General features: G+C 36.4%; 2 protein-coding genes across 2 annotated transcripts in view; one reads left to right on the top strand and one right to left on the bottom strand.

The window, feature by feature from the left end:
* The window catches only part of LOC306861286 (scm-like with four MBT domains protein 2), a 52,857-nt gene extending 45,520 nt beyond the window's left edge, over window positions 1–7,337 (bottom strand). The window contains exons 1-2 of the mRNA XM_079403476.1: window positions 7,228–7,337; window positions 1,189–1,283 (exon numbers count right to left, since the gene is read on the bottom strand). Coding sequence (XP_079259602.1) covers window positions 1,189–1,281 — 93 coding nt within the window. The 5' untranslated portion in view covers window positions 1,282–1,283; window positions 7,228–7,337. The remainder of the gene's footprint in view (window positions 1–1,188; window positions 1,284–7,227) is intronic.
* Window positions 7,338–11,434: 4,097 nt separating this feature from the next.
* On the top strand, window positions 11,435–22,544 carry LOC306861826 (store-operated calcium entry regulator STIMATE-like; the record flags this gene model as incomplete). The annotated part of the gene is made up of 7 exons (XM_079404313.1): window positions 11,435–11,549; window positions 19,487–19,535; window positions 19,630–19,725; window positions 19,816–19,937; window positions 21,171–21,283; window positions 22,158–22,241; window positions 22,381–22,544. 7 exons carry the CDS (start codon window positions 11,435–11,437, stop codon window positions 22,522–22,524), a joined length of 723 nt encoding a protein of 240 aa, XP_079260439.1. The 3' UTR covers window positions 22,525–22,544.
* Between the last annotated feature and the right edge of the window lie 1,715 nt (window positions 22,545–24,259).

Below are 24,259 nucleotides of genomic sequence, written 5' to 3' on the forward strand. Positions count from 1 at the left end.
TTTGCTGTATTCTTGAAAAATATATGGGCTTACTGATGGCCTCGGAAAGTAAAAACACTGATAACCATATATACTGCTGATACTACATGCTTGAGTAATCAAAGTGATCAGCTTTGGCCTAAAGTTAAATGGCACCGCTCCTATTTTGTTAATGTGTGTGATCATCAGGACCTGATTTGACATTAGACATCAAGTAGCAGCCCAACACAGTGCCAAACCTAACCTGTATTTCATGTTTTCTGGGTGGTATTTTTAAACTTGCTTATGATTTTCAAGTGAAACATGTTACACAATGTGCCCATGTTGGAATCAGTCAGTTTTTTCTAGGTTTTACAAAGTAACGTTGTTCCAAAACACCATTTACAAAATCAACAACAAAATAATATATGTATTCAAACATTTGGGGTCTAAGATTTTCTAATATTTTTTAAGGACGTTTCTTATGCTCAAAACAGTAATATTGTGAAATATTATTGCAATAACAAATATTACAAATTATTACAATTTTAAATAACTATTTACTGTTTTAATATACTTCTCAGCAGCCATTACTCCAGTCTTCAGTGTCACATGACTGAAAATCAGTCTATTATGCAAATTTATTTTCAATACTAGAAACACTTGTGCTGCTTAATATTTATTTATTTTTTGTAACCTGTGATACTTTTTTCAGAATTTGTTAAAAAAGAACTGCTTTTATTCAAAGTAGACATAATTTGTAACAATAAAAGTCTATAAATAATAAAAAAAACTATACAAAAACATCCTGACCCTAAACTTTTGTTACGAAATACTTCTATTTTGAATAAATTAATAAGTGTATGTGGAAAAAAGTATCACAGGTTCCAAACGGAGAAACACTGTTAGTAAATCTGCATATTAAAATGATTTCTGAAGGATCATGTGACACTGGAGTAAAGTCTAATGAAAATTCAGCTTTGCCACCACAGGAATAAATTATATTTTAAACTAATATTTAAAGTAAATATTTCACTATATTACTGTTTTACTGTACTTTTGATTAAATAAATGCAGCCTTGGTGAGCATAAGAGACTTATTCAAAAAATATTAAAAATCTTACTGATCCCAAACTTTTGTATGGGTAGGTAGTGTGTGTGTGTGTGTGTGTGTGTGTGTGTAAGAGAGAGATAGTGAGAGAGAGAGACATTCTGTCTGTGTGTTCTCACATGTCTGAATGAAGTGTGAGGGGCGGCAGTGGCTCCAGTTTCTTCGAGGTACTCCTCCCAGTTAAAATCCACCTCGTCCTCTACATAATCCATGCCTGGTAGGAAAGAGAGAGACACAGTAAGAAAGTGTGTATTTTTATGGTTACATATTTGAACGAGCCATATTCTGTTCAATCACATGAATGCAAATGTTTCTAACCAGCTCAATTTCATGCATCATCGTGTTCCAAAATGTGTCCCAATGCAATTCTTAACTCAAGTATGGGTTGTGTTTTCACTATAGCCACAAGGAGATCTATAATGAGTAAACTAAAAACTGTCTTCCTCTGTGGTCAGTTTTCCGTTCTAGTACTCTCACAACCCAATTAATTCCTCATTAAATCAAATTCTGCCCAACATTTTGGTCAATTCATATATTGTTTTACACAAAAATGTGATGTTAGTTAAAATAATGTGGTTTGTTGTTTGTTATTCTCACCTGCATATTTGCACATAGTTTGCATCTAGCTTTAAAGAAAATGGTCTGCAAACGACTGTCAATAATCTTACAAGACTCTATAATAACCAAATGCAGTTTCATAAACTGTATTCATAAACTCACAAATGATGCCATCATTCCTATCACTCCCACATCTCTCTGTTTTCTGCTAACTAGACCTAGTTGAATAACATTATTATATTAATAAATACACCAAAGATTTCTGGTTTTACACGAAGCCATTTATGTCATGAGTCATCAGTGTTTCACTTAGAAAAAATAAAAAGCGTGGGAGAGTCTAATGTGTTTTCCCATTGCTGAGCACAGCTGACGACTTGTTCAATTAGAAAGAAATCCTCTAGAAGATTCAAGCTAAAGCCCTCATTCATCTAAAACCAAGGACAGGATGGGGAGAACTTCCATATTTCTATTCCTTTTCTAAGCGTTCAACAATTTTTGCACAATTTCACATTCATTATATTTGACCAGTTTCCAATGTTAGAGAGCAGTGAAGCGTATCTATGAAGATGATCATACAGAACAGTTTCACATAAATAAATGTGAAGAATCGAACACTAAAACTAAAACAAGGTTACAACACCTACTCTTCATTTACTTCATAGTGTGAAAAAGATGCGAACTTCTCACAAGCTACACCTCGTTGCTCTCATCTTCAAATCTAAAATGTTGTTCGCTCCATTGTTTATTCATATCAAACAGTATCTACTCTCACTGTGGTCTATAAAAATGCTGGATTGTTCACTGGGTTAACAAAGAGAACTTCAAACAAAAAGGCTGAGTAAACAAATAGACCATTTTGCAATCTTGCAGTAATTACATATAATCTAAATTGGTGTACTGGTCTGTTCTGCTCTCCTATTGGCTGTGATTTGGATCAAGTCTCAAGTATGTGAAAAGCTGATGATTGCACTGATGATAATGACTGCATTCTTCAAACACTGATGTCTTCAAAAAGAGCTTGTTTTGGTTGCGTCTACTTCTACTGCTTCTAACCTGGAGTCAAGTAATGCTTTAACACTTTTAACATGTTGTTATTTCTTTGAATTCGGAGAAAAATGAAGACTAAACATGCCTGCTCAATATGAAAAGAGTAATGTTTGAATGATATTTCATGTTCATTGCTGCTGCCATTTGGATGTTGTGGGTTCGCTGTGGTTCAGCCAACGCAGTTAGGCCTGTGGGTGGAAGGACACCTCCAGATTGAAGATGTGGGATTAAAGTGAATTATCAAAACTAATCTATGATGTGGGCTGTTTCAGAGTAAATTTTAGGCAGGCCGTACTATCGATTAGCTCATATTGAGCCAGATGCGCTCTCTCGCTCTAATCCAGGACTTGTTAAACTGTGGAAGGGGAATTAAAGGATTTTCGGAGCACAATGTAGCATTGCTTTTCTTATTAAAATAAATGGCTCTGGCCTTTTTCAATCTGAGACACATTTAATAATCCATTTTAATCACCCAACTTGGAGAGAGGAATTGTTAAGGCTATGTTTAGTTTAAGGAAGTTGCAATACATTTATTTGGTCAGTTTTCCTGATGATATTACAATGTAAATAATAATAAAAATTCAGCCCACTTCAATTTGAAAACTTGAGTTTAATTATTTCCTACAGCACACGTTTTTTTTTTAATGATTTGACTATTTGCCTTATTTGCTAAATGTTTTCCAGGAAACTCTATAAATCAGGAATATAGGAAAATGCTTATGGCAACGCCCTGAAATACGTCCATTAAAAATGATTTGAACCGACAGAGAAGCCAATAAATTCAAGTATTCAATTATACATGCACATCAGAACTTAACACACAAACTTCGAAAATGGTCATTTTGGTAAAAGGTAAAATGGTAAAGAGCTCTGAAAAATCACCACATAACAGTGACAACAACCACAGCACAAGTGAAAGCAGCAAACAATAAAACAATAAGTAATCCATATAAATCATTACAAATAGAAGTACTGGATTGCATAAAACCATGCGTCAACACTAGAAGCTGAAATCAATACGACTGACTTTCTTTGGCCATGTTATGCGTGCAAACTTGCTAGAGAAGTCGGTAATGAATGGTAAGTGGAATCAGAAGAAGGGGACGACAAAGAACTTGCTAGCTTGACACCATTGAAACAGATACTGATATGAACAAAGAAGCAGTGCTTGACGGGATAGCACGGAGAATGTTTCTTCATAAGGTCACCGAGAGTCAGATATGACTGAATGGATAGTTTATCATGATTAGGGGAAGTCGTGGCCTAATGGTTAGAGAGTCGGACTCGTAATTCAAAGCGCTCTCTCCACCCTCAATACCACAACTGAGGTGCCCTTGAGCAAGGCACCGAACCCCCAACTGCTCCCCGGGCGCAGCAGCATAAATGGCTGCCCACTGCTCCGGGTGTGTGTTCACGGTGTGTGTGTGTTCACTGCTGTGTGTGTGCACTTTGGATGGGTTCATTGCAGAGCACAAATTCCGAGTATGGGTCACCATACTTGGCCGTATGTCACTTTCACTTTCACTTTCATAATTAATTAATGCTGCAATGCATGCAGTGAACTCAAGCAGGCCTACAACATTACAACTGTGTGGTCAATCTTCTATTGGTGTCTTATATATATATTATATACAAGTCTTCAAGCGTTCTCATGTTTAAAGTGTAAAAATAAGTGTAAAATTGCTAGTTCTGTTTCTCAGAACAGTTTCCCTTTTACACATGCCAAGGTAGCTACCAATTTACAGTGTTAGTTCATTACATTTAATCCAACGACTATGAATTTGCTTCAGACAAGTTAGAAAAAAATTGACTTGTCCCTATCTTTTTTCTGCCACTTATACCTGATGTTTTTCGGTAACACTTTATTTTAAAGTCTCTTAACTAGTTGCTTATTAGCATGCATATTACTAGAATATTAGATATTTATTAGTAGTAATTAAGCACATGTTAACGCCTTATTCTACATCCCTACCCAATACCTAAACTTAACAACTACCTTACTAATTATTAATAAGCAGCAAATTAGGAGTTTATTGAGGGGAAAAGTCATAGTTAATAGTGAATAAGTGTTCCCTATTCTAAAGTGTTACCTGTTTTTTTTTTTTTATAAAGCATTATATATTAAAGCAGTCACACTTTATTTTAAGGTCCAATTCTCACTAGCAAACCATTAATGACTTTTGCCTCAATAAACTTCTAATTTGCTGCTTATTAATAGTTAGTAAGGTAGTTGTTAAGTTTAGGTATTGGGTAGGATTAGGGATGTAGAATATGGTCGTGCACAATATGTGCTTACTAATAAACAGCCAATATGTTAATAATAGGCATGCTAATAAGCAACTAGTTCATATTGAGGATTTTTCCCTGTACTAAAGTGCTGCCATTAAAGCATTAGTCTTGAACTGAAATAGGATGACACCACTTCTCAAAAAACACAACATGATGGCATCACCACAGTATTCAGTTCCTATCTATTTTCTCTTTAGAAAATACCCATGTCGTAATTCTCTCTAAAAACAACTTTGTGACCTTATAAAGGGACATTTTTGCTGTTGGTATGTTAAGTGAGCTGATAGATAATATGTGTAGGATGTAGGATAGTAGCTTTGCATAAGCCACTGCCCATGCATTCCTGCACTGCAAGATGTTTATAAGTTCCCATTTAAATGAATCATCATACATGTGAAAGTCTGTCTGGAGGCCACCAACATTTGCTTTCAAGCTCACGTTGTGACGTCCTCAATGACATCACAATGGGCTGAATGTAAATTATTATCCAATCCACAACAGAAGAGCAGCAGTCACCCGATCTGCGCGACCCGAGGGTAAACTATCTAATTACCCTATAACGTATCGCATATCTCTCTCACAATGCACATCAGACACTGTTAGTGCTTTAAATATTGCTTCCCAGTACTTTACATGTGTGCGAATTAGGCTATACTCTGCAACTACTGCCTAATTCAGGGCACAAAACGTTAGTGAATCTCGCGCAACCCCAAATACAAAGTAGGCTATACTTTTTTAACGTTTCTGTGATATATCACACATTTCGTAATAATTAAAACGTATTTGTCAGGTTTTGTTTATGTGGCCTACTGTACGTGCTCAAGCTACGTACAGTTGCTATGGTTACCGTCTATTTGGCCGCAATACAGTCGATAACTCGTAAACTTTTGTGGCTCCTGAATCTAAAATATAATACGTAGGACACTTTTAAGACCTCCAACCTTTTGTGTTGACTTAGTTTTGAGGCCTTATTAGCGGGTCAACCTCTTCTCCCTAACTCGCGCCGGACAGGTGTCGTATCTTTCGTCTTGAAGTGTTGTAGCTCTTTATTTCTAATGGCAGACCGGTTTAATTAGGCTAAACAAATGCTTTTTAATAAATGGGCCTGCTATTTGATAGTTTAAAAAGGCTACCAGCGTAGACGTGAAGAGATTTATTCGTGTTCATCTCTTTCAGGTCAGGCAGAGCATTAATAATAATCATAATTTCATCTCATCTCCAAACGCGTGACTCATTTCTCCTTCATTACTGCCATCAGTTTGAATAAAACCCATGGATTCACAGCGACATCCACTAATATAAAGGTTAATCAAAAAAAAATAGCTTCTCGTATTTTTTGCGGAAAATTAATCACTTTTAATTCAAAATCATTGATTTGAGAAGAACACAAGCGTGTAGCGTCTTAATAAATAGCTTTTTGAAATTTAACAGGAATAATATGCGAATAAAATGATGGCTCTATTGAGTGTACAAAGCGAAACAGGAAATATTGTATGAGCATGTGTAATAAAAAGTATTGCAGCGGAAAAAAACTCCACCGACGTCGCCAAACTACAACTTTAAATTTAATTCATTAAAGCACGGCCAGGTGCAGCGAACGAAACGAAAACCGAATGCGTAACCAGTGCGGTTTTATTTTTTCCTTCTTCAAAGATTTTGCGTGGCAGTTTTAACACACCTTAACCCGCCATGTTGAAGTGGATTTGACACATGAGGAACGAGTATATCGTCTTATATTCTGCGCACCTGAATCACGTTCCCCGACCGGTTCGAGGCGTTCAAAACATTTTATAAACACCTCCCGAATATGTCAACTTAAGTGTGGATATTTACGCCTGAACGCTGTGTCCTTTGAAATCGAAAGGAGGTCAAATGGCAGTTTGAAAATAAAGTCAATAGAGAGAGAGAGAGTCGCTTTGAGGAAGGACACGACACGAAAATATCGCTTGTTACATAAACGCTATTTCTTCACGACATTCCCGGCGCGCGTCTCTTCGGATCGCACATATATTCATCGGCAGAATCGAAAGTGCGGTCGCTCGACATTCGTGTTACGTATAAATAAGGTTAGGTTAATTGTCGGACCGTTTTGTCAACTCTTATGCAGACGCTTCTGTTTATTTCTGACTGTTAAGAACAACCTCCAAATGTTTTTAACGAGGAAAAAGCGTCTGGACGCGGAAATTCGCGCAAAGAAGCGCGAGTCCGCGTTAGTCACGATCACTATTACAGAATGAAGTTCGTGCTGATAATGTTGCTTTTACCTTAAGCGAGTTTTCTCCGTCTATCTGAATTGAGTGATCCGGTGTTCTGGTTGAAGCAGGAGCGGTGTGTGTGTGTGTGTGTGTCCAATATGGCATCATCCCGCATCTGCGCATGTCTCAACATCTACAGATTATTTTCAAGCCGACTCCTTCATTGACCTTTACAGTTGCAAAATTTGTTCAGCCCATTATAAATAGAAACGGGCCCGAGCCTCCGCCTCCCTCGTGTGGGGAAACTCATGGCTGTCTTAAAACCTTGCGAGCCGCCTGCACGGACAGTATTGGGCATTCATGGGCGCATGCAGCACTTTTGGGTATCATTGACGCATGCATCGTTTTTGGACGCTTTAGACATTTCGATGGCCAAAAATGCTGTAAGAGAACGTGGTAGAAATGCTAATGAAATGCTCTCTATGTAGGTTTTGATACACAGTGTAAACAAAAGAGGGCTGCTGTTGCAACCTCATTTGTTTTTCATCTTGATCATCTATTTGATTATTTCTTCACACTTACGCAAAAACCATTGAGCTCTTTACATGTGGAGTGTCGTTTACTACCATGTTTGTAAGTATAATTTAAAGTGATTTTTTAATATATTAACACTCAAAAAGAAAGAAAGAAACATTTTCATATTGTTTCTATAATTTATTTGTCATTTTCTTCCTTCTGTCAGCTATATCTTTTCCACAACAGTCATATTTTGGTGACATTATGTAGGCTAGCTTAAATAAGGACAAGATTTAAAATACAGAATATTTCACAAATAAAAGTTCAGAAAAAAAAGTTAAAGTCATGCTTTCAGTTTGAAGTCATTAAAGTTCACGAGAGTCATTATAATAGTCAAAAACAAAATAGCTAAAGTAAATATAGCCTAACTTTCATTTACAAAACTATTACTTTATGACTAGCTATTATATGACTATGGCAATGTCGGATACGTTATAACAAGTTAATAACAATCTTAATCATAACCTCATCTTAAAACTTCAATTTTTTTGTCACTTAATTTAGAAGCCATATGTTACCTAGCAAATACATTTTACAGTGTACATATTCATCACAACTGAATGTTACCATATATCTATTTACAAATGAATGTAAAAACAATGTATTGTTTTTATTAATGAACAAAGCATATTTTTAATTTAATAATGAATGCAGCAAGTAATATTGTTTAGAAATTACAATCCTATTTCAGACATACAAATTCAGTGCTCATCTTGTCCTCCATTGCCATCCTGTGGTAACAGTATTTATTGCTGTGCTGAATTTAAATTGACATCATTATGATACTTTACAGTTTACAGCTCACTGTAAAGTAACTCCTCCAGAGCAAAAAATAAAAAGTGTTCTCTATAGCATCAGTGCAGAAATAGGAGTTAGTTTATCAGGCAACACCATTACTCTAAACCAATCGCACCTTCAATTAGAACACTATGTACTCAAACAAAGTGAACTTCCTAGTCCACCCCAAAAAACTGCTCTACTCTAATAAGCGCCATGCTTCCACTTAGTGATGTTACAGTAACAGATGGTTCATGCCTTGAGCTTAATCTACAAGAGGAGACTGCAGTGACAAGCACGTCCAGGGACAGATTACCACTGTTGGAGCAGCGACCTTGTGAGAGGAGACAGACAATGTGGGTCAATACTTTATCCTCTCCATGCTGTGTACTGAAAGTTTTGCCTAGGGAAATTAGCTCTGGACATTAGCCGATAGTTTAGGCCTTCAGAAAAGTATGTGAATGAAAATATCTAGCGCATTACAGACCTGTTTTATAATGATTTTCAAAATATCAGGTTCAAGATTTCTAACTACACTGTTAAAATCGTTACCTGACAAGACCCTTAAAATTAAAATCTTTAAAAACATGCTAACGCTCAGTAGGAATTACCTTTGTTTGTTTATTTATTTAGATACAATCTAAAGGTGATCTTTCCAAAACATTATAGAAGACTTGACCACTACCCATGGATCCAGCAGATTAGTTTGTGTGCCTTTGGCGGGGAGAGACACCACTGAGGACTGTACAGAGTGCTTTTGTGCTCAATCGAGCTTTGTGGACTGGGAGGAGAAAACTTTTAAGGGCTTATATCACTTTGGTCTCAATGAGCTTGTTAAGTCTTGTCTGCCAGGAGGCAGATGTGAGTTCAAATCGGATCAGTTCATTAATTAAGATAGAAGAATCTGCCTGTCCCATTACACTGAGGGATACATCCATGCTCCCCAATGAGCCCTAGCATTTCTCTGCCAGTGGTGGCACTCTGTCCACCCTCATTCTTGTTCCTCACTACAAAATCTAGCACGGTGTTCCTACCACAGTGTTTCCTAGCCCTAGCTAAATCTGCTGTACACAGCTGTGATAACAGCTCCTAAATATAGTAAATAAAGTCAATCTTAGTGAAAAAAATGCCACACAATATGATGATTTCCATAGTCAAAGTTATCGATAGTAAACTTGAGTAATTTCCTACTGATTTACCATGGGATCATTTTTATAAGCCATAATACAGTTTGATGAACTGACTCATTGTCCTATACTGCTTATATGTCCTACAACTGTTTTAGTTCTTTGAAGTCAAATCTATTTCTGATGCTATGGAATTGTTTTTTTGTTTGACATGCTTCAGCTGTGCTCCTATGTTCTGCCTCATTGTTGCATTGCATAATTTAATGTCTTTAGAGTTATGGATCATTGAAGCTGTCCCACCCCATTACACTCCTTTTACTGTCTGTCACAGCTGAAAAGTGGCTTAAAAAAGGCTGAGGAACATTAATTTAGTGCTTATAAACCTGATTTGCAGCAATGTTTTTATGAGAGGTTGGCTGCTGTGGTAACTTCTGAAAAACAACTGTATTTTTCAGTGTTTTGTGAATGGTTTACTTAAAGATTTTATAAGGTCCAAGAGATCAGCAGAAGCATCACACAAAATACCCTGAGATTGATTAGAACAATTGATTGCCCTATTCCAAGAGGTCCATCAACAACTTCTATTTTTTAACTTTGGTTTCAAATAAAATACAGATAAATAAAAAAGACTACACGTAGGAAACATGTTTTTTTTTTTCTCATATTCTCAGGTAAGTTTACTTTTGAAAACTGAGGTCAGATGACCCTCTTCCTGGTGCAATACCCCCCCAGGGTTAACATCCTGGTCATATGATTTATTTATTTTATAATTTTTTTAAAGAACATGTTTTGCATCTGATTTCGTTGTACTCTATATAATATAATATAATTTCAAAAGAAAGGAAAAAAAGGTAACACTTTTATGTTACATGTACTTATATTATAATAACAATTAATTATGCATAATTATATGCATAATTACCTAAACCAAACCCTAATCCTAACCCTAACCATATGTGACCCTGCACTACCAAACCAGTCTTAAGTAGCACGGGTGTAGCAATAGCCAACAATAGGCTACTTTGTATGGGTCAAAATGATCGATTTTTCTTTTCTGCCAAAAAGCATTATTACGTAAAGATCATGTTCCATGAAGATATTTTGTAAAATTCCTACTGTAAATATTTCAAAACGTAATATGCATTGCTAAGGGCTTCATATAGACAGCTTTGAAAGCGATTTTCTCAATATTTAGATTTTTTTGCACCCTCAGATTCCAGATATTTCAAATAGTTGTATCTCAGCCAAATATCGTCCTATTATAACAAACCATACATCAATGGAAAGCTTATTTATTCAGATTTCAGATAAATCGTTTAAAGAAATTTACCCTTATGACTGGTTTTGTGGTCCAGGATCACATGTAGTTAATTAATATTACTCAGTACTTAAATGTATTATTACATTGCAACAAGGACACCTTAAAATAAAGTGTAACTAAAAAAAATAATATAAGACGCTTGTCCTGGTGTGTGCATTAAAGAGAGATAGCAGCAGGAGGTGACGTCAAGCCGCTTTCCTTTCCCCCCTTGTTGACTCAATAACAAGAAAGAAAGAAGGAAAGAAAGAAAGTGACCTGAGAGAAATGCTTTGTCTTGTGCCACATCGCTCAATTTCGATACGACTTCAACAGCGCCGGTGTTGTATAGCCAATGCGATCTCGGTTCTTCGGTCTGCTTGGCTTCTCGCCAGTGAAGTCGTTTGCGCGAGGATTTCTGTGCCGAAAAGGATAAGATCGACTCTTCTTTTGATTCTTACACGTAAACATGTTTGTTTTTTGGAGGAGCAGCAGTAATATGAGTGATTTGGTGGGTCTGGACTATCAGGGTTGCGTGGACGGATCTCTGATGGACGGATTCAGTGTTTTTATTCAGGGTTTGTTGGCTGTTCTGGCTTTCAGCACTTTAATGTGTAAGTTTCTTTCGCTTTTTAAACCAAACCGCAAATGAAACGATGTTTCTGTGTCTTCTTTCTTTTTTTCTGATTACGGATATGATGTAGCACGTGGCTTGGGGTTTGTTTGTTTACAGTCTTGTTTGATAGCAATTGCATGGAGGTACAGTCATGGCCAAAAATATTGGCACCCTTGGTAAGAAGGCTGTGAAAATTAATTGCATTGTTAATCCTTTTGATCTTTTATTAAAAAAAAAAAAAATCTTGAATAATTAGAATTTAAAATGGGGAGAAATATCATTATGAAATAAATGTTTTTTTCTCAAATACACGTTGGACACAATTATTGGCACCCCTAGAAATTCTTATGAGTAAAATACCTCTGAAGTATATCCCCATTCATATTCACAATTTTGAGCACTCCAGGGTGATTATGAACATGAAATTATCCAGACATGGCTTCCTGTTTCACAGAAATATAAATAGGAGGGAAAACAAAGCCCAAATTCCCTTAATCATCCATTACAATGGTGGCTTTAAGAAAAGAGCTAGAGCAGTGAAAATTCCCGTTTCCACCATCAGGGCAATAATTAAGAATTTCCAATCAACAGAAAATGTTGCGAAACTGCCTGGAAGAGGACGTGTGTCTATATCGTCCTAATGCACGGTGAGAAGGAGAGTTTGAGTGGCTAAAGACTCTCCAAGGACCACAGCTGGAGAATTGCAGAAAATAGTTGAGTCTTGGGGTCAGAAAACCTTAAAAAAATGGTCAAACAGCACCTACATCACCACATGTTGTTTGGGAGAATTTCAAGAAAAATTCTCCTAGCTCATCCAAAAACAAACTCCAGCATATTCAGTTATCAGACACGACTGGAACTTCAAATGGGACTGGCTTCTATGGTCAGATGAAACTAAAAAAATTGCTCAAGATGGGCTTGGTGAACACAGGGATAAATTGCCAATATTTTTGGCCATGACTGTAATGTGGTACAGTGATGCTTGAAATTGTGTTTTTTTTTTTTATTTAAACTTGGTTTTGGTGCTAAATGATTAGCATATTTATATAGGATTGTATTTATATGGTACTCCAAAAAAGTACAAAATATTGTATTCATTTAATGAACATGTATGAAACATAGATTAAGCCATGTTTACTGTTTAGTGTTCTCAGTATAGAAAATAGCAGCTATAGTAGTTACTTGCAATTGATCTTAAAATGACAAATTACAACAATACAATTACATTTGTTCATGTACTTAGGTTTAATCTATCTAAATATTGAAACAAAAATTGACACATATTTAGGCTAAGCAAGATATTTACAAAAACACATTGAAATAATATTTATTCTGATTCCGCCTTAGTGTCTTGTAATTAGTTTTTTTCCTTCTTCCTGGTGCTTTTAATGCATTCACTCTTCTCATTGTGTGCCAGTTGAAGATCTGAAGTGTTTAACCTTCAAGCAATAAGGAAACTTAATGACTTTGAATCAATAGCACTGCATTTTATAATATCCTTCAGTGACCTAAATAAACAAAACCTTGACAGCATACACACCTATCCACACATAAACTTGGGCCCTATTAAATGTTTTTCTTTCACTTAATTTTTATACCACATTTCAGTCTCCATCTCATACATCATTTTTATTTTCAAATGAGTGGTGTAGTGTCACACTGTTAAAAATAAAGGTGCTTAAAAGTTCTTCATAACGATGCATTTGAAGAACCATTTTTGGTTCCACAAAGAACAATTCAGTCAACCGTTCTTTAAAGAACCATCTCTTTCTTACTTTTTTTATAGTCTGAAGAACCTTCTTTCTCCACTAAGAACCTTTTGTGAAACATAAAGTTTCTTCAGATGTTAAAGGTTCTTTATGGAACCATTTAGAAAAAAGGTCTTCTATGGCATGGTGAAGCAACTTTATTTTTAAGAGTGTAGGATGTTGGTGACTAGCATCTAATATTACAGTCACCTGGTAACTGTCAGTCCTCTGTCGTGTGTGTCATGTGTTCCTGCCTCTTGTGTCCATATTTGGTTTGTTTCCTGTCCTTGTTATATGTAATCATTAGTTAATTATTGTCCAGCTGTGTTCGTCTCGTTATCTATGATTTACCTGTGTATTTATAGTCCTGCCTGTTCAGTTTGATGTCGTCTGGTTTACTCGTTACTCCCCGGTGTTCCTGTCTGTGTCATGCCCTGCCTTGATGTCTCCAGTAAAGACTGTTATTATTTGAGTTACATCCTCGTCTGCGTGTTCCTTGTTCCTCCCTGCTGTGTGCACCGTGACAGTAACAAATCATACTTGTTTCAAATGGTGATTGAAAACATTTAAATATTAGGGTATCTTAAAATGGTGATTTCTAAAGTTGGAAATGTCATAGAAATTAAATAAATAAAAAACAATTCAATAATCACAAACTACTGGAAAAGTCATAAAAAGGTGTAGGAACCTGCAGTATTTTATAAACATTTATTAATTTCTTGATTGTGGACTCTAGACTTTGCCACTCTAAGTAAACATGAATTATACTCCGTCTTGTTTCCGTAATGTGGCGTATTTCTGAATACAGGATATTCAGTGAGAAAATATGTAGGCTGATTTTATCAACTGGGAATTGATTGGATCATGAACAAAGCAGAGTTTGCAAAAACAATGCCTTAAGATCTGTTTGTTTCTTGATTGACATTATCGAGTAGTGAAGAGATGTCAGCAGAAAATGAAAAAGATTAGTAAGTTTTTTTTTCTGTTGCAAAATTTGCATGGGGAAATCTTTCGTCTGTATGTGAATTTCCCAGTTGCATGGATTCCCATTGAAATGACTGGATTTTGTCTGTAAAAATGTTAAAAAACGGACTTTCCAACAAAAAACTCTTCTCCTATGAGGTAGGAGTATTACTCAAAGATAAGATTGTTTAGCTGTGTGATAACACATGATAACAGCATTGACTCCTGTAGCTCATGTGATGCTCAGATCTCAAACTCAAGCTTCTGCTTCCAGCTGGAGGGTTCGAATCATGTGACCTTCCTTTCACGTTTGGACCCTAAGGTCCAGAGTTATTTCTTTCCCAATATCTAACAATGTCATATGATCATTCAGTTCAAAGATACACTGTAGTGTTTCCTTGGTTAATATTTGGTAATTCTGACCTAATATTAATTCAAACTGCTACTGACTGATCATTTATAAAGTGAATGTGGAGGTGTTAGAATGTTATTTACTTAGGTGTTAGATTAAAACTTTGAGTTACTTGTCCCACATATGGGGTACTGATAGGAATGAGAACTCAAAACATGCAGCTTGTTGAGGAGAAGTTAAGTTTCCAAGCAATCAGAATTTAGATTTTTACCTGTTGGATGATAATTTTTTTTTTTTTTTTTTTGTGTGTGTGTGAAATTAAGATTTCTAGGAAGATTCTTACTTCCCACTTTTATTTATTCATTTTTTATTTTTTTGGTCACGCACTGAATAACCCCCAAATACATGGTAATTGACCTCTGACCTTTCTAAAGTTACACATTACCATGGATTTGTGTTGTTCCTGTTGATCATTAAACTTTTTGCTGTGTACAGAGAAAATCATCCTAATCATTAGTTATTATCAGAGGACTGGCATTTATTTATTCATGTATTTTTTCCAGTAAGAAGTTTGGCTTACATTTTCAGGATAGATTAATAAATTTTACCTAAAAACAAAACTGGGAGAAGTTCTGTGACATTTATACTTTATAAACACTGTCAGAGCTCTGCTTATGCTTGTGTTTTTACTGTATGCACTTCCTCTTTGTTATTCTGGCCACTTCCTGGCTTCTTTTTGGCTGCTTATCTTTGTTGACGTCATCACTGTTAGTTTCCTCAGACATTCAATAATCATCCTGCTTCTGTTTGGCTGGTGATTATTGACTAACCGTTTGCATATTTGAAAAACATCCAGAAATGTCTATCAGCATATTTGGCATAGAGTTTTGGCATTAAATGCAATTATTCTCTCCCTTGAGAGCACTTGTTTTGATGTACATCAGTGATAACATTATTTCACTTCTAATTTTATTGGTGGTTTAGCTGTTTTTTCCCCCCTCCAATTTATTTGATTTAATTTTGGTTTATGTGTGCTACAGACTATTATTGTCACGGAATGACCCTCGGACATTCCGCGCTGCGGAGGTCTAACTTGGTGAACACAGCGGCTCCACGGAGATGTTCTAATGCCGCTGGGACGAGGGGGAGTGGGTACCGGAATTTCACCGTAGCCTTGTTGAGTGCCCGGTAATCTATGCAAGGCCTCAAACCTCCGTCCTTCTTAGCCATGAAGAAGAAACTCGAAGCAGCAGGGGACGTGGACGGGCGAATGTAGCCTTGTTGCAGAGCCTCCTCAATGTACTCCTCCATGGCCTTCTGTTCAGGGAGTGATAATGGATATATCTTCCCTCTGGGCACTGACTCACCTTGAAGCAGATCAATGGCACAGTCCCACGGCCGGTGCTTGGGTAACTGGGAGGCCCTCTTCGGGCAGAACACATCCTTGAAGGGGGCATAATAGGTAGGAATTTCCACTGACTGTTTGTCGACGGGGCTCTCTATGGATGTGGAATTGACTGGGAGTGTAATCAATCGAGGAGACTTGGGTTGAGGTGCATGTGGAAAACAGTCAGGCAAGCAGTTACTGCCCAACTTCAGGACCACACCAGTTTTCCAGGAGATGATGGGATCGTGTTGCACAAACCAGGGGCGCCCTAAGATCACATCAGCAGTGGAATCCTCCAGAACCAACAGATGTAACGTCTCCTCGTGTAACTGTCCTACACAGTTGGGGAAGTCGTGGCCTAATGGTTAGAGAGTCGGACTTGTAATCCGAAGGTTGCGGGTTCGAGTCCCCGGCCGGCAGGGATTGTAGGTGGGGGGAGTGAATGTCCAGCGCTCTCTCCACCCTCAATACCACGACTGAGGTACCCTTGAGCAAGGCACCGAACCCCCAACTGCTCCCCGGGCGCTGCAGCATAAAATGGCTGCCCACTGCTCCGGGTGTGTGTTCACGGTGTGTGTGTGTTCACTGCTGTGTGTGTGCGCATGTTGGATGGGTTAAATGCAGAGCACGAATTCCGAGCATGGGTCCCACGCAGTGATGCACCTGTCTTCGGCTGAGTGGTTTGCCGGTCACTGATTGAACTTGGTAGATGTTTTGGTGGAGGTGGTCGAGAGACTGAGTTGGCGGCTGAGATTCCCGGAGATGAAATTACCGGCTGACCCGGAGTCGAGGAGGGCTTGTACTGAAAGGGAGACACTGGAAGCAATAAGGTTCACAATAGCGGTGAGGGGCTGCATATTTAATATATCAGGCTTAATGACACGAATCATAGGTCTTGGTGAACGAATTGGGCATGTAGCAATCCCATGCCCACCGGAGCCGCAATATAGACATAAACCTAGGGTCAGCCGTCTCTGCCGCTCTGACAAGGACAGTCGAGTGTTATCAATTTGCATGGGTTCCTGACCTGGTTCTGGAGGGCTGATGAAGTCTGGCCGGCAAAGGAGTGGAGTGTAGGAAGATTGCTGCTGTTCTTCAAAGCAAGATTGCATGCGATTGCCACATCGGATGGATAGCTGTATGAACCTTTCCAGACCACAAGCGTCATCAGAGGCTGCGAGTTGGAGCCGCAACCTTGGTTCGAGGCCTTGTCGGTAAGTAGTGAGGAGCGAGCGCTCATTCCAGCCACTGGCCGCTGCAAGGGTTCTGAATTTCAGAGCATAATCATTAACAGGAAGGGAGCCTTGGCGGAGATGATAAAGTTGTTCACTGACCGTGGTATCACTTGCTGGTCTGCCAAACACTTCTCTGAAATGAGCAACAAAATTGTTGAAGGAAAGGGTTACAGTACCGGCTTGTGCCCATAGGGTTTCGGCCCATTGGAGAGCTGGCCCCTTCAGGGAAATCAGAAATGCAATCTTGGCTTTTTCGGTTGGATACAGCTGCGGTTGCATCTCGAGAACCAGCGAGCATTGAAGCAGGAATCCGTTGCACTCCTCCGCCGAGCCAGAGAAGGACGCTGGTTTGGCCATGAGACTGGAAAGTCCCGGAGGAGAAGGAATGGTGTTATGGATGTCCGGTCGTATGGGTGATGGTGGAACTGGTGGTGGAGTGAGAACCCGCTTGAGGGCATCCACGATCTCCTGGAAAGGGTCCGGTGTACTCATGATGCTGACTCCTTTGTGGGTCCGATCTTCTGTCACGGAATGACCCTCGGATAAAGGAATAAAGGTAAAACAGGTGAGTTTATTGTCAGCAACAGGTGCGGGTGCAGATGAATGGTGAGTGTCCTGAGTGATGTAAGGTTTCTTGACATGAATGAGCTTGTAACCGTGGTTCTTGATACACAGGAGATCGTGGGACGGAGATGGAAGTAAGCACACGCCTCAGATGATGAGTATGGAGATGATCCACAATGCGATGGGGACTGGAGAGGACGTTGGAGCTAGGAGCAGAAGATAACTCTGGAGAAGACACAACAGGTAAGTAAACAAGTTAGGTCTCTCAATGTATCGGTAGGATATCATGGAGAGAGTCCACTGTCTGAACGAGATCGGACATCGAGTGAAGTGAGGTGTGTGCTTATAAATGCTGACTGATGAGGGTGTTGATAGCTTGCAGGTGCGTGTGGTTAATACTCTGGTGATGGAGTGCGTTGTGATTGGGTGAGTGAGCCTGACCGATCTGTGACAATTATAAGACAGTGGTGTGGTGTTTTAATCTTAATTCAATCAAGTGTTGTTAAAAACATACATATATATTTAATGAGGCTGAAGTAGTATGTAAACCACATAAAATTTTACTTTTAAAAGTTTCAGTTTTGCTGTTTTTGTTGTTAATTTTTACTCTCATTTTTTAAGAGATGTTTTACTCCATAAAACATATTTTGTGAAATATTTTGCTTGATAAGGGTGCATGCACTATATTTATTTAAAATAAATGACACTTGATTTGATATTTTGTTAACTAACTGATACAGACAACCTTTTAGTATCAGTTTTGTCCCTCCATTGCATCCAAACCAATGTGTGTTCCTTATAGAACATCTATAACATATTGGATATTAATCAGAATTATAAATATTTTTATTAGTGCTGTGAAACGATTAATTGCGTTTAATCACATTCAAAATAAAACTTTTTGTTTACATAATATATGTGTGTGTACTGTATATATTTATTATGCATATATAAATACAAACACATGCATGTATATATTTAAGAAAAATATGTTATGTTTATATATTAAATATATTTATATATACATGTAAATATTTTCAAAATATATACTGTATGTGTGTGTGTGTTTATATATACATAATAAATATACACAGTATACACATATATTATGTAAACAAAAGCTTTTATTTTGGATGTGATTAATATAGCGATTAATCATTTGACTGCACTAGTTTTTTTCAGTAAGGATACGTTAAATTGATCAAACGTGACAGTGAAGACATTTATAGTGTTATAAAAGAGTTGGATTTCAAATAAGTGGTGTTCTGTTGTTGTTAATGTTGTTCATCAAAAAAATCATGAAAAATTAATGTATTGCAAAACTATATTAAGCAATACAAAACGGTTTTAGATAACGATGATAAAATGTTTCTTGTGCCAAATCAGCATATTAGTATTATTTCTGAAGGATCACACTGTTGACAGAAGTAATGATGCTGAAAATTCAGCTTTGCATCACAGGAATAAATTGCATTTTAAATATATATAAAATTAAAAATACATATATTTTAAATTGTAATAATATTTCACAATATTACTATTTTTAATGTGTTTTGATCAAATAAATGCAGCCTTGGTAAGCACACAATATATATATATATAATTTTTTTTTTTTTTATTTATTTATTTTTTTCAAAAACAAAAAACTCTTAACAATAAGATGTCTTTACATCTTTGTCTTTACAGTGAAGAGGTTTCGTGAACCCGTCGGAATAAGAAGACCATGGATGATCTGGTAATAATATTAAACATTAGTTCAGAATTATGGTCAAATAATACAAAAATAGCGCAGAAGAGAGCAAAGTCTCACTCTTTTTTGTTTTCTTCAGGTTCTTTGATACGTCAAAGCAGGCCATTGGGGCTCTTTTCATGCATTTTGCCAACATTTTCTTGTCCACACTCACCAATGAAGATCCCTGTTCTCTGTGAGTCAATTATTAGCCTAATTAATTGTCAAGTGCATTGTTGTAACCTGGCATTAAACTAGCCGAATGGCCCTTTTCTGTTTTTAACAGATATCTATTGAATTTCCTGTTGGATGCCACATTGGGAATGCTGGTGATCTGGGTCGGGGTGAAGGTTGTTTCCAAGATAGTGGAACATAAACATCTAACACTGCTTATGTTTGGGGAATATGGTGAGTTACACTGATGGAAGCTGGTTATAATGGGTGAACAGTGGGCATAAGGGGTCAGTTTAATGTCCAAGACTACTGTCATAACTATCAGAAAAACGTAAACAAAAATGCAAAACAAAAGAGAAACTGATGCATCTGTTTAAGCCGTTTGTTACCACAAGAGGGCGCTGTTTGTTATATGTTTCAAATCTGTTTGGGTAGTTTCCCCACATTTGCTTTTTCCCTTGGTAAAACACCATAGAAAAATAAAATTACACACACACACACACACACACATCACACGTGTGCACATGCACTCAAAGCAGATGGAATACACCCATAGTTTCACATGATTTTGGCCAAACAATTCTTCATGACTGTTTTTCTGCTTAGATCAGTTTTTGAATCTCTGTTTTGAATCTGCGCCATCTCCAGTTTACAGTAATGTTTTGAGGCTGATTAAAAGTGCTCAGATGCTAATATCAATGTTATTACTACAATAAAATTACCAGCATTCATTAAGGTTAAGGGGAATTATTTTAAAATATTTTTTTGTTTAATAAACAAATATATAAATCTTTAATTAAATACACCAATATATTTGCCAATATAGCTTTCAATAAAAAATAATAAAAACATAATCATAAAAATAATGTACTTATGTAGCAATAAATAAATGTATGTATCTTTTACAAAATAAAAAAATGAAATGTCAACACATATATTTAAATATGTTGATGCATAATTAATATGTGTTAATGTAATATGTAATAATGTAATTTAATTACATGATGTGTATTTTATATTATATGCATATTATATTTATTTATTTATTGTCACATTTCATGGTTTATTTTTAATTTTTTTATTAAATGAAATGTATTAATTAATTAAATGTCTACACTTATTTATTTATTGCCAAATGTCATGATTTATCTATTTATTATTTTATATCGGAATTTATGTATTTGTTTATTGACACATTACATGGTTTATTTATTTATTGATTTGCTTATTCATTAAATAAATGCATTCATTTATATTTTTATACATAAATGACATATTTCAGTAAATAAATAAATACATATTTATTTAATAAAAGATCCTTTCTCTTGATATTTTGTTTCTGGAATTTTTAAAAATATATATTTTTTACAGTTTTATTTTTTTTTTGGCTACTTATCACTTAACAACTACATTCAGAAAATGTAATAAATTGTAGTGAATTTGTGAATGTCTCTTTCTGTCTTTGAGGTGATCCTCCTCGGATAGCGGCCTGGCTGGCTCAGTGCTCAGTGTATTTACTCATTGTTGCTCTGGAGAAAACTGTGGTCACTCTGGTGCTGCTCATTCCCGGGTGGACCAATGTAAGATAAACATTCACACACTCAAATGTTCTGTTATTGTTACACAGACTCACCCCCCTGGCATCATTTGCCTCTACCAAATGTAATAATACCAGCCTAGGATGGACACAATTAGAATCGGTAGATTTTGTTTGAGCAATGTATAACTCTTTTTTGGGAATGGTTTGCTTATTATTTTTTATTGGTTTGGATATTTTCCAGCCTAACGTCATTCATAAGGACGACAAATTCTATTTGAGCCATTTTGATGCTTGTGTGAAAAAATAAGTCAGCCCCATATATATCTTATGTTCCTTTTGTTTGTTTATAATCAACATAAATAGACAAATTACTTTTTGTAATGAGGACAGAGACCAGAGATTTCATCTGGATTAGTGCGGGAATAATGAATCAATTATCTGTGCATGATTTCGATTTTTCGTCTACTATGCATTTATTAACTTGCATAATTAATACACTCAGAAGAAAAGCTACAAAGCTGTCACTGGGACAATAGCTAAAAGGTACATCTTTGTACCTTATTTACCCCTAAATAGTACTTATTCATACTATAAATGTACATTTTAGTACATTAAGTGTGCATATTAGTACCTTTTGAAAGGGTACTGCCCCAGTGACAGCTTTGTACATTTTGTCTGTACATGCAATTTCATCATTTTTGCTGAAAAAAGCTGTACAGTATATGCATGTACACTGTAAAAAAAAATGGTGTTTAAACAGTTTTCACAATTACAAAGAAACTGCAAGCAACACATCGAATTAAACATGACATTTTTAAGTAGAATCACTGAAATAGGCAGACTTCATATATATATATAGTAGATGGATATGCATTTCTTGAAGCGTTGACCGCTGGTGTGTTTGTGTGTCATAGCTGGAGGAGGTGGTGCTGGACTACATCCCAAACCCACAGCTGGAGTTGGCTATCGTCATGCTGATTGTGCCTTTCATTGTAAACGTGAGTCATTCAAGAGTAATGCTATCTATCTATCTATCTATCTATCTATCTATCTATCTATCTATCTATCTATCTATCTATCTATCTATCTATCTATGTAATATAATGTAAATTATTTCTGTAAATATATGTGTTTCAGTCTATAATGTTCTGGGTGGTGGACAGTTTAACAATGCGGAAATATAAGAAAATGACATCTCTGGAGGGCGCACGTGACTATCCTAAGCAAGTAGAGGTGTTGCCAAATGACAGCAATGATGAAGCTGAGGTGAGAATGTCCTAATAAATGCACAGTTCATTTGTAAAAAAAAAAAAAAAAAAAAGCACAGTTTTGAACACAATTGTAATGTAATAGTCAATTATAATTTAACCAATGTCTGAATTCACTAAAAAGCCTTACTTTATTGCTATCGTACTATTAAACTGTAATATACAGTGAAATGTAAGCAAAGTGCATTTTTGTAGTTATTATCAATTTCTAAGCCATTTTTAAAGTGGTGTTGCCAGTTTAGTAATGTTAAAAATATTTTTTTAAATGACAGCCTGGATACTGTACTTTTTAATTGTAAGTTATTTTAATGGTCAGATTTGGTAGAAATACAATGGATCTTTAAAGTAACAAATGCCCGTTCTCATGTTTAGTCATGGGTCACTTCTTGCAAGATTTGTGTCATTTTTGTGGCACCAAAGAGAATTCCAAAAGCTTTCATAATATCATCATCATGTGCAATCCCTAGGATGTTCTTCATCCTGGGTTTAACAAATCAGTGTTGAGATCCAGGAACAAATGAGTCAGTAAAAATTCCTTAACTTGATCCTAATGACCCTGTTCCCCATATCTGTCCCTCAAGACATTTCATCCAAGTTTGAATTAATTTAGTGGTTCTCAGCTGGTTAATATGTTTGTAGCATAAAGTAGGAAAAAAACAAAGCTGATGCAAATAATAAAATGCAGTTTACCATATAATTGTGTATAGTTAGAATGCCATGAATTTACCAAATTTTACAATGGAGGAGAGGCACATTTTGTTATTGACCTCATAAAGCATGTACCCATTCAAACTCAATTATGTATCATCACTTGGTAGAAATGATCCAAATTACAATTTAGACATGCCCTCTTCCTCAGAAATCATAAAAAATACACAACACAAAATGGAACATGACCCAGACTACATAAAATACTGATTAAAATGGTCAGACAGAGCAAAATTGGTTTTCTGTGTTTAATTATTTACATGAAACCATCAAATTTCAGCATTATGTTCTCATTCAGCCTATGTTACATTGATCATTTTCCATATGATTGAGCGTATGCAGCTTACGGTATAAAATGTATAAATCAAAATGTTTGATTCTGACAGCCACTTGAGGTTCAGTGTAAAATCTGGGTCCTGAGGCAAAACTATTTAAAACCCACAGGACTAATTCAATTTTTTATTAGCTTGGCTTTATTCTTGCATATGATTCAAAATGAAATGGGCCAGCTGAAATGAATGTTTTGTTTCTTGGGTTGTATATGAATAGTTTGATTGTGTGTTTGTGTATTGTATTCTTCTTCTTGAATGGTGGGATTGTGCTATATGAATGTGATTACAGGACAGATATTTTTTTAATATTTACGTCATTTGACCAAAGACCTTTCCAAAGGCCAGTGGCCTCTAGGGTCAAATGGTCTCCATTTGTTGGGCAATACACGGCCTTTCCCATCTCTTTTACTTTGTTCTCCTCTTCTTCTCTTTTATTTTTTCTCATCCCTCTTTCCCTCACTCCTCCAGTTGTGGAAGCGTGCCAGCTGCTCACAAATCATCCATTTATTCAGCAGGAGCGGTGACATTTGAAACGTTTCCATAAGCTCATGCTATAGAGAATGAACCCAAATCTGTGGAAAAGTGTGCCGATATGAACGAGAACTGGTCTAGTGTCAATCTTCTGCTGAATCCATGCATCTGGGCTTTTGGTTTTATAATCAGTAGATTTACACAACTATAAAGTGATCCAGCTCGCACGAACGGGAA

The sequence above is a fragment of the Barbus barbus genome (genome assembly GCF_936440315.1).
Source record: "Barbus barbus genome assembly, chromosome: 42".
Classification (NCBI taxonomy): domain Eukaryota; kingdom Metazoa; phylum Chordata; class Actinopteri; order Cypriniformes; family Cyprinidae; genus Barbus; species Barbus barbus.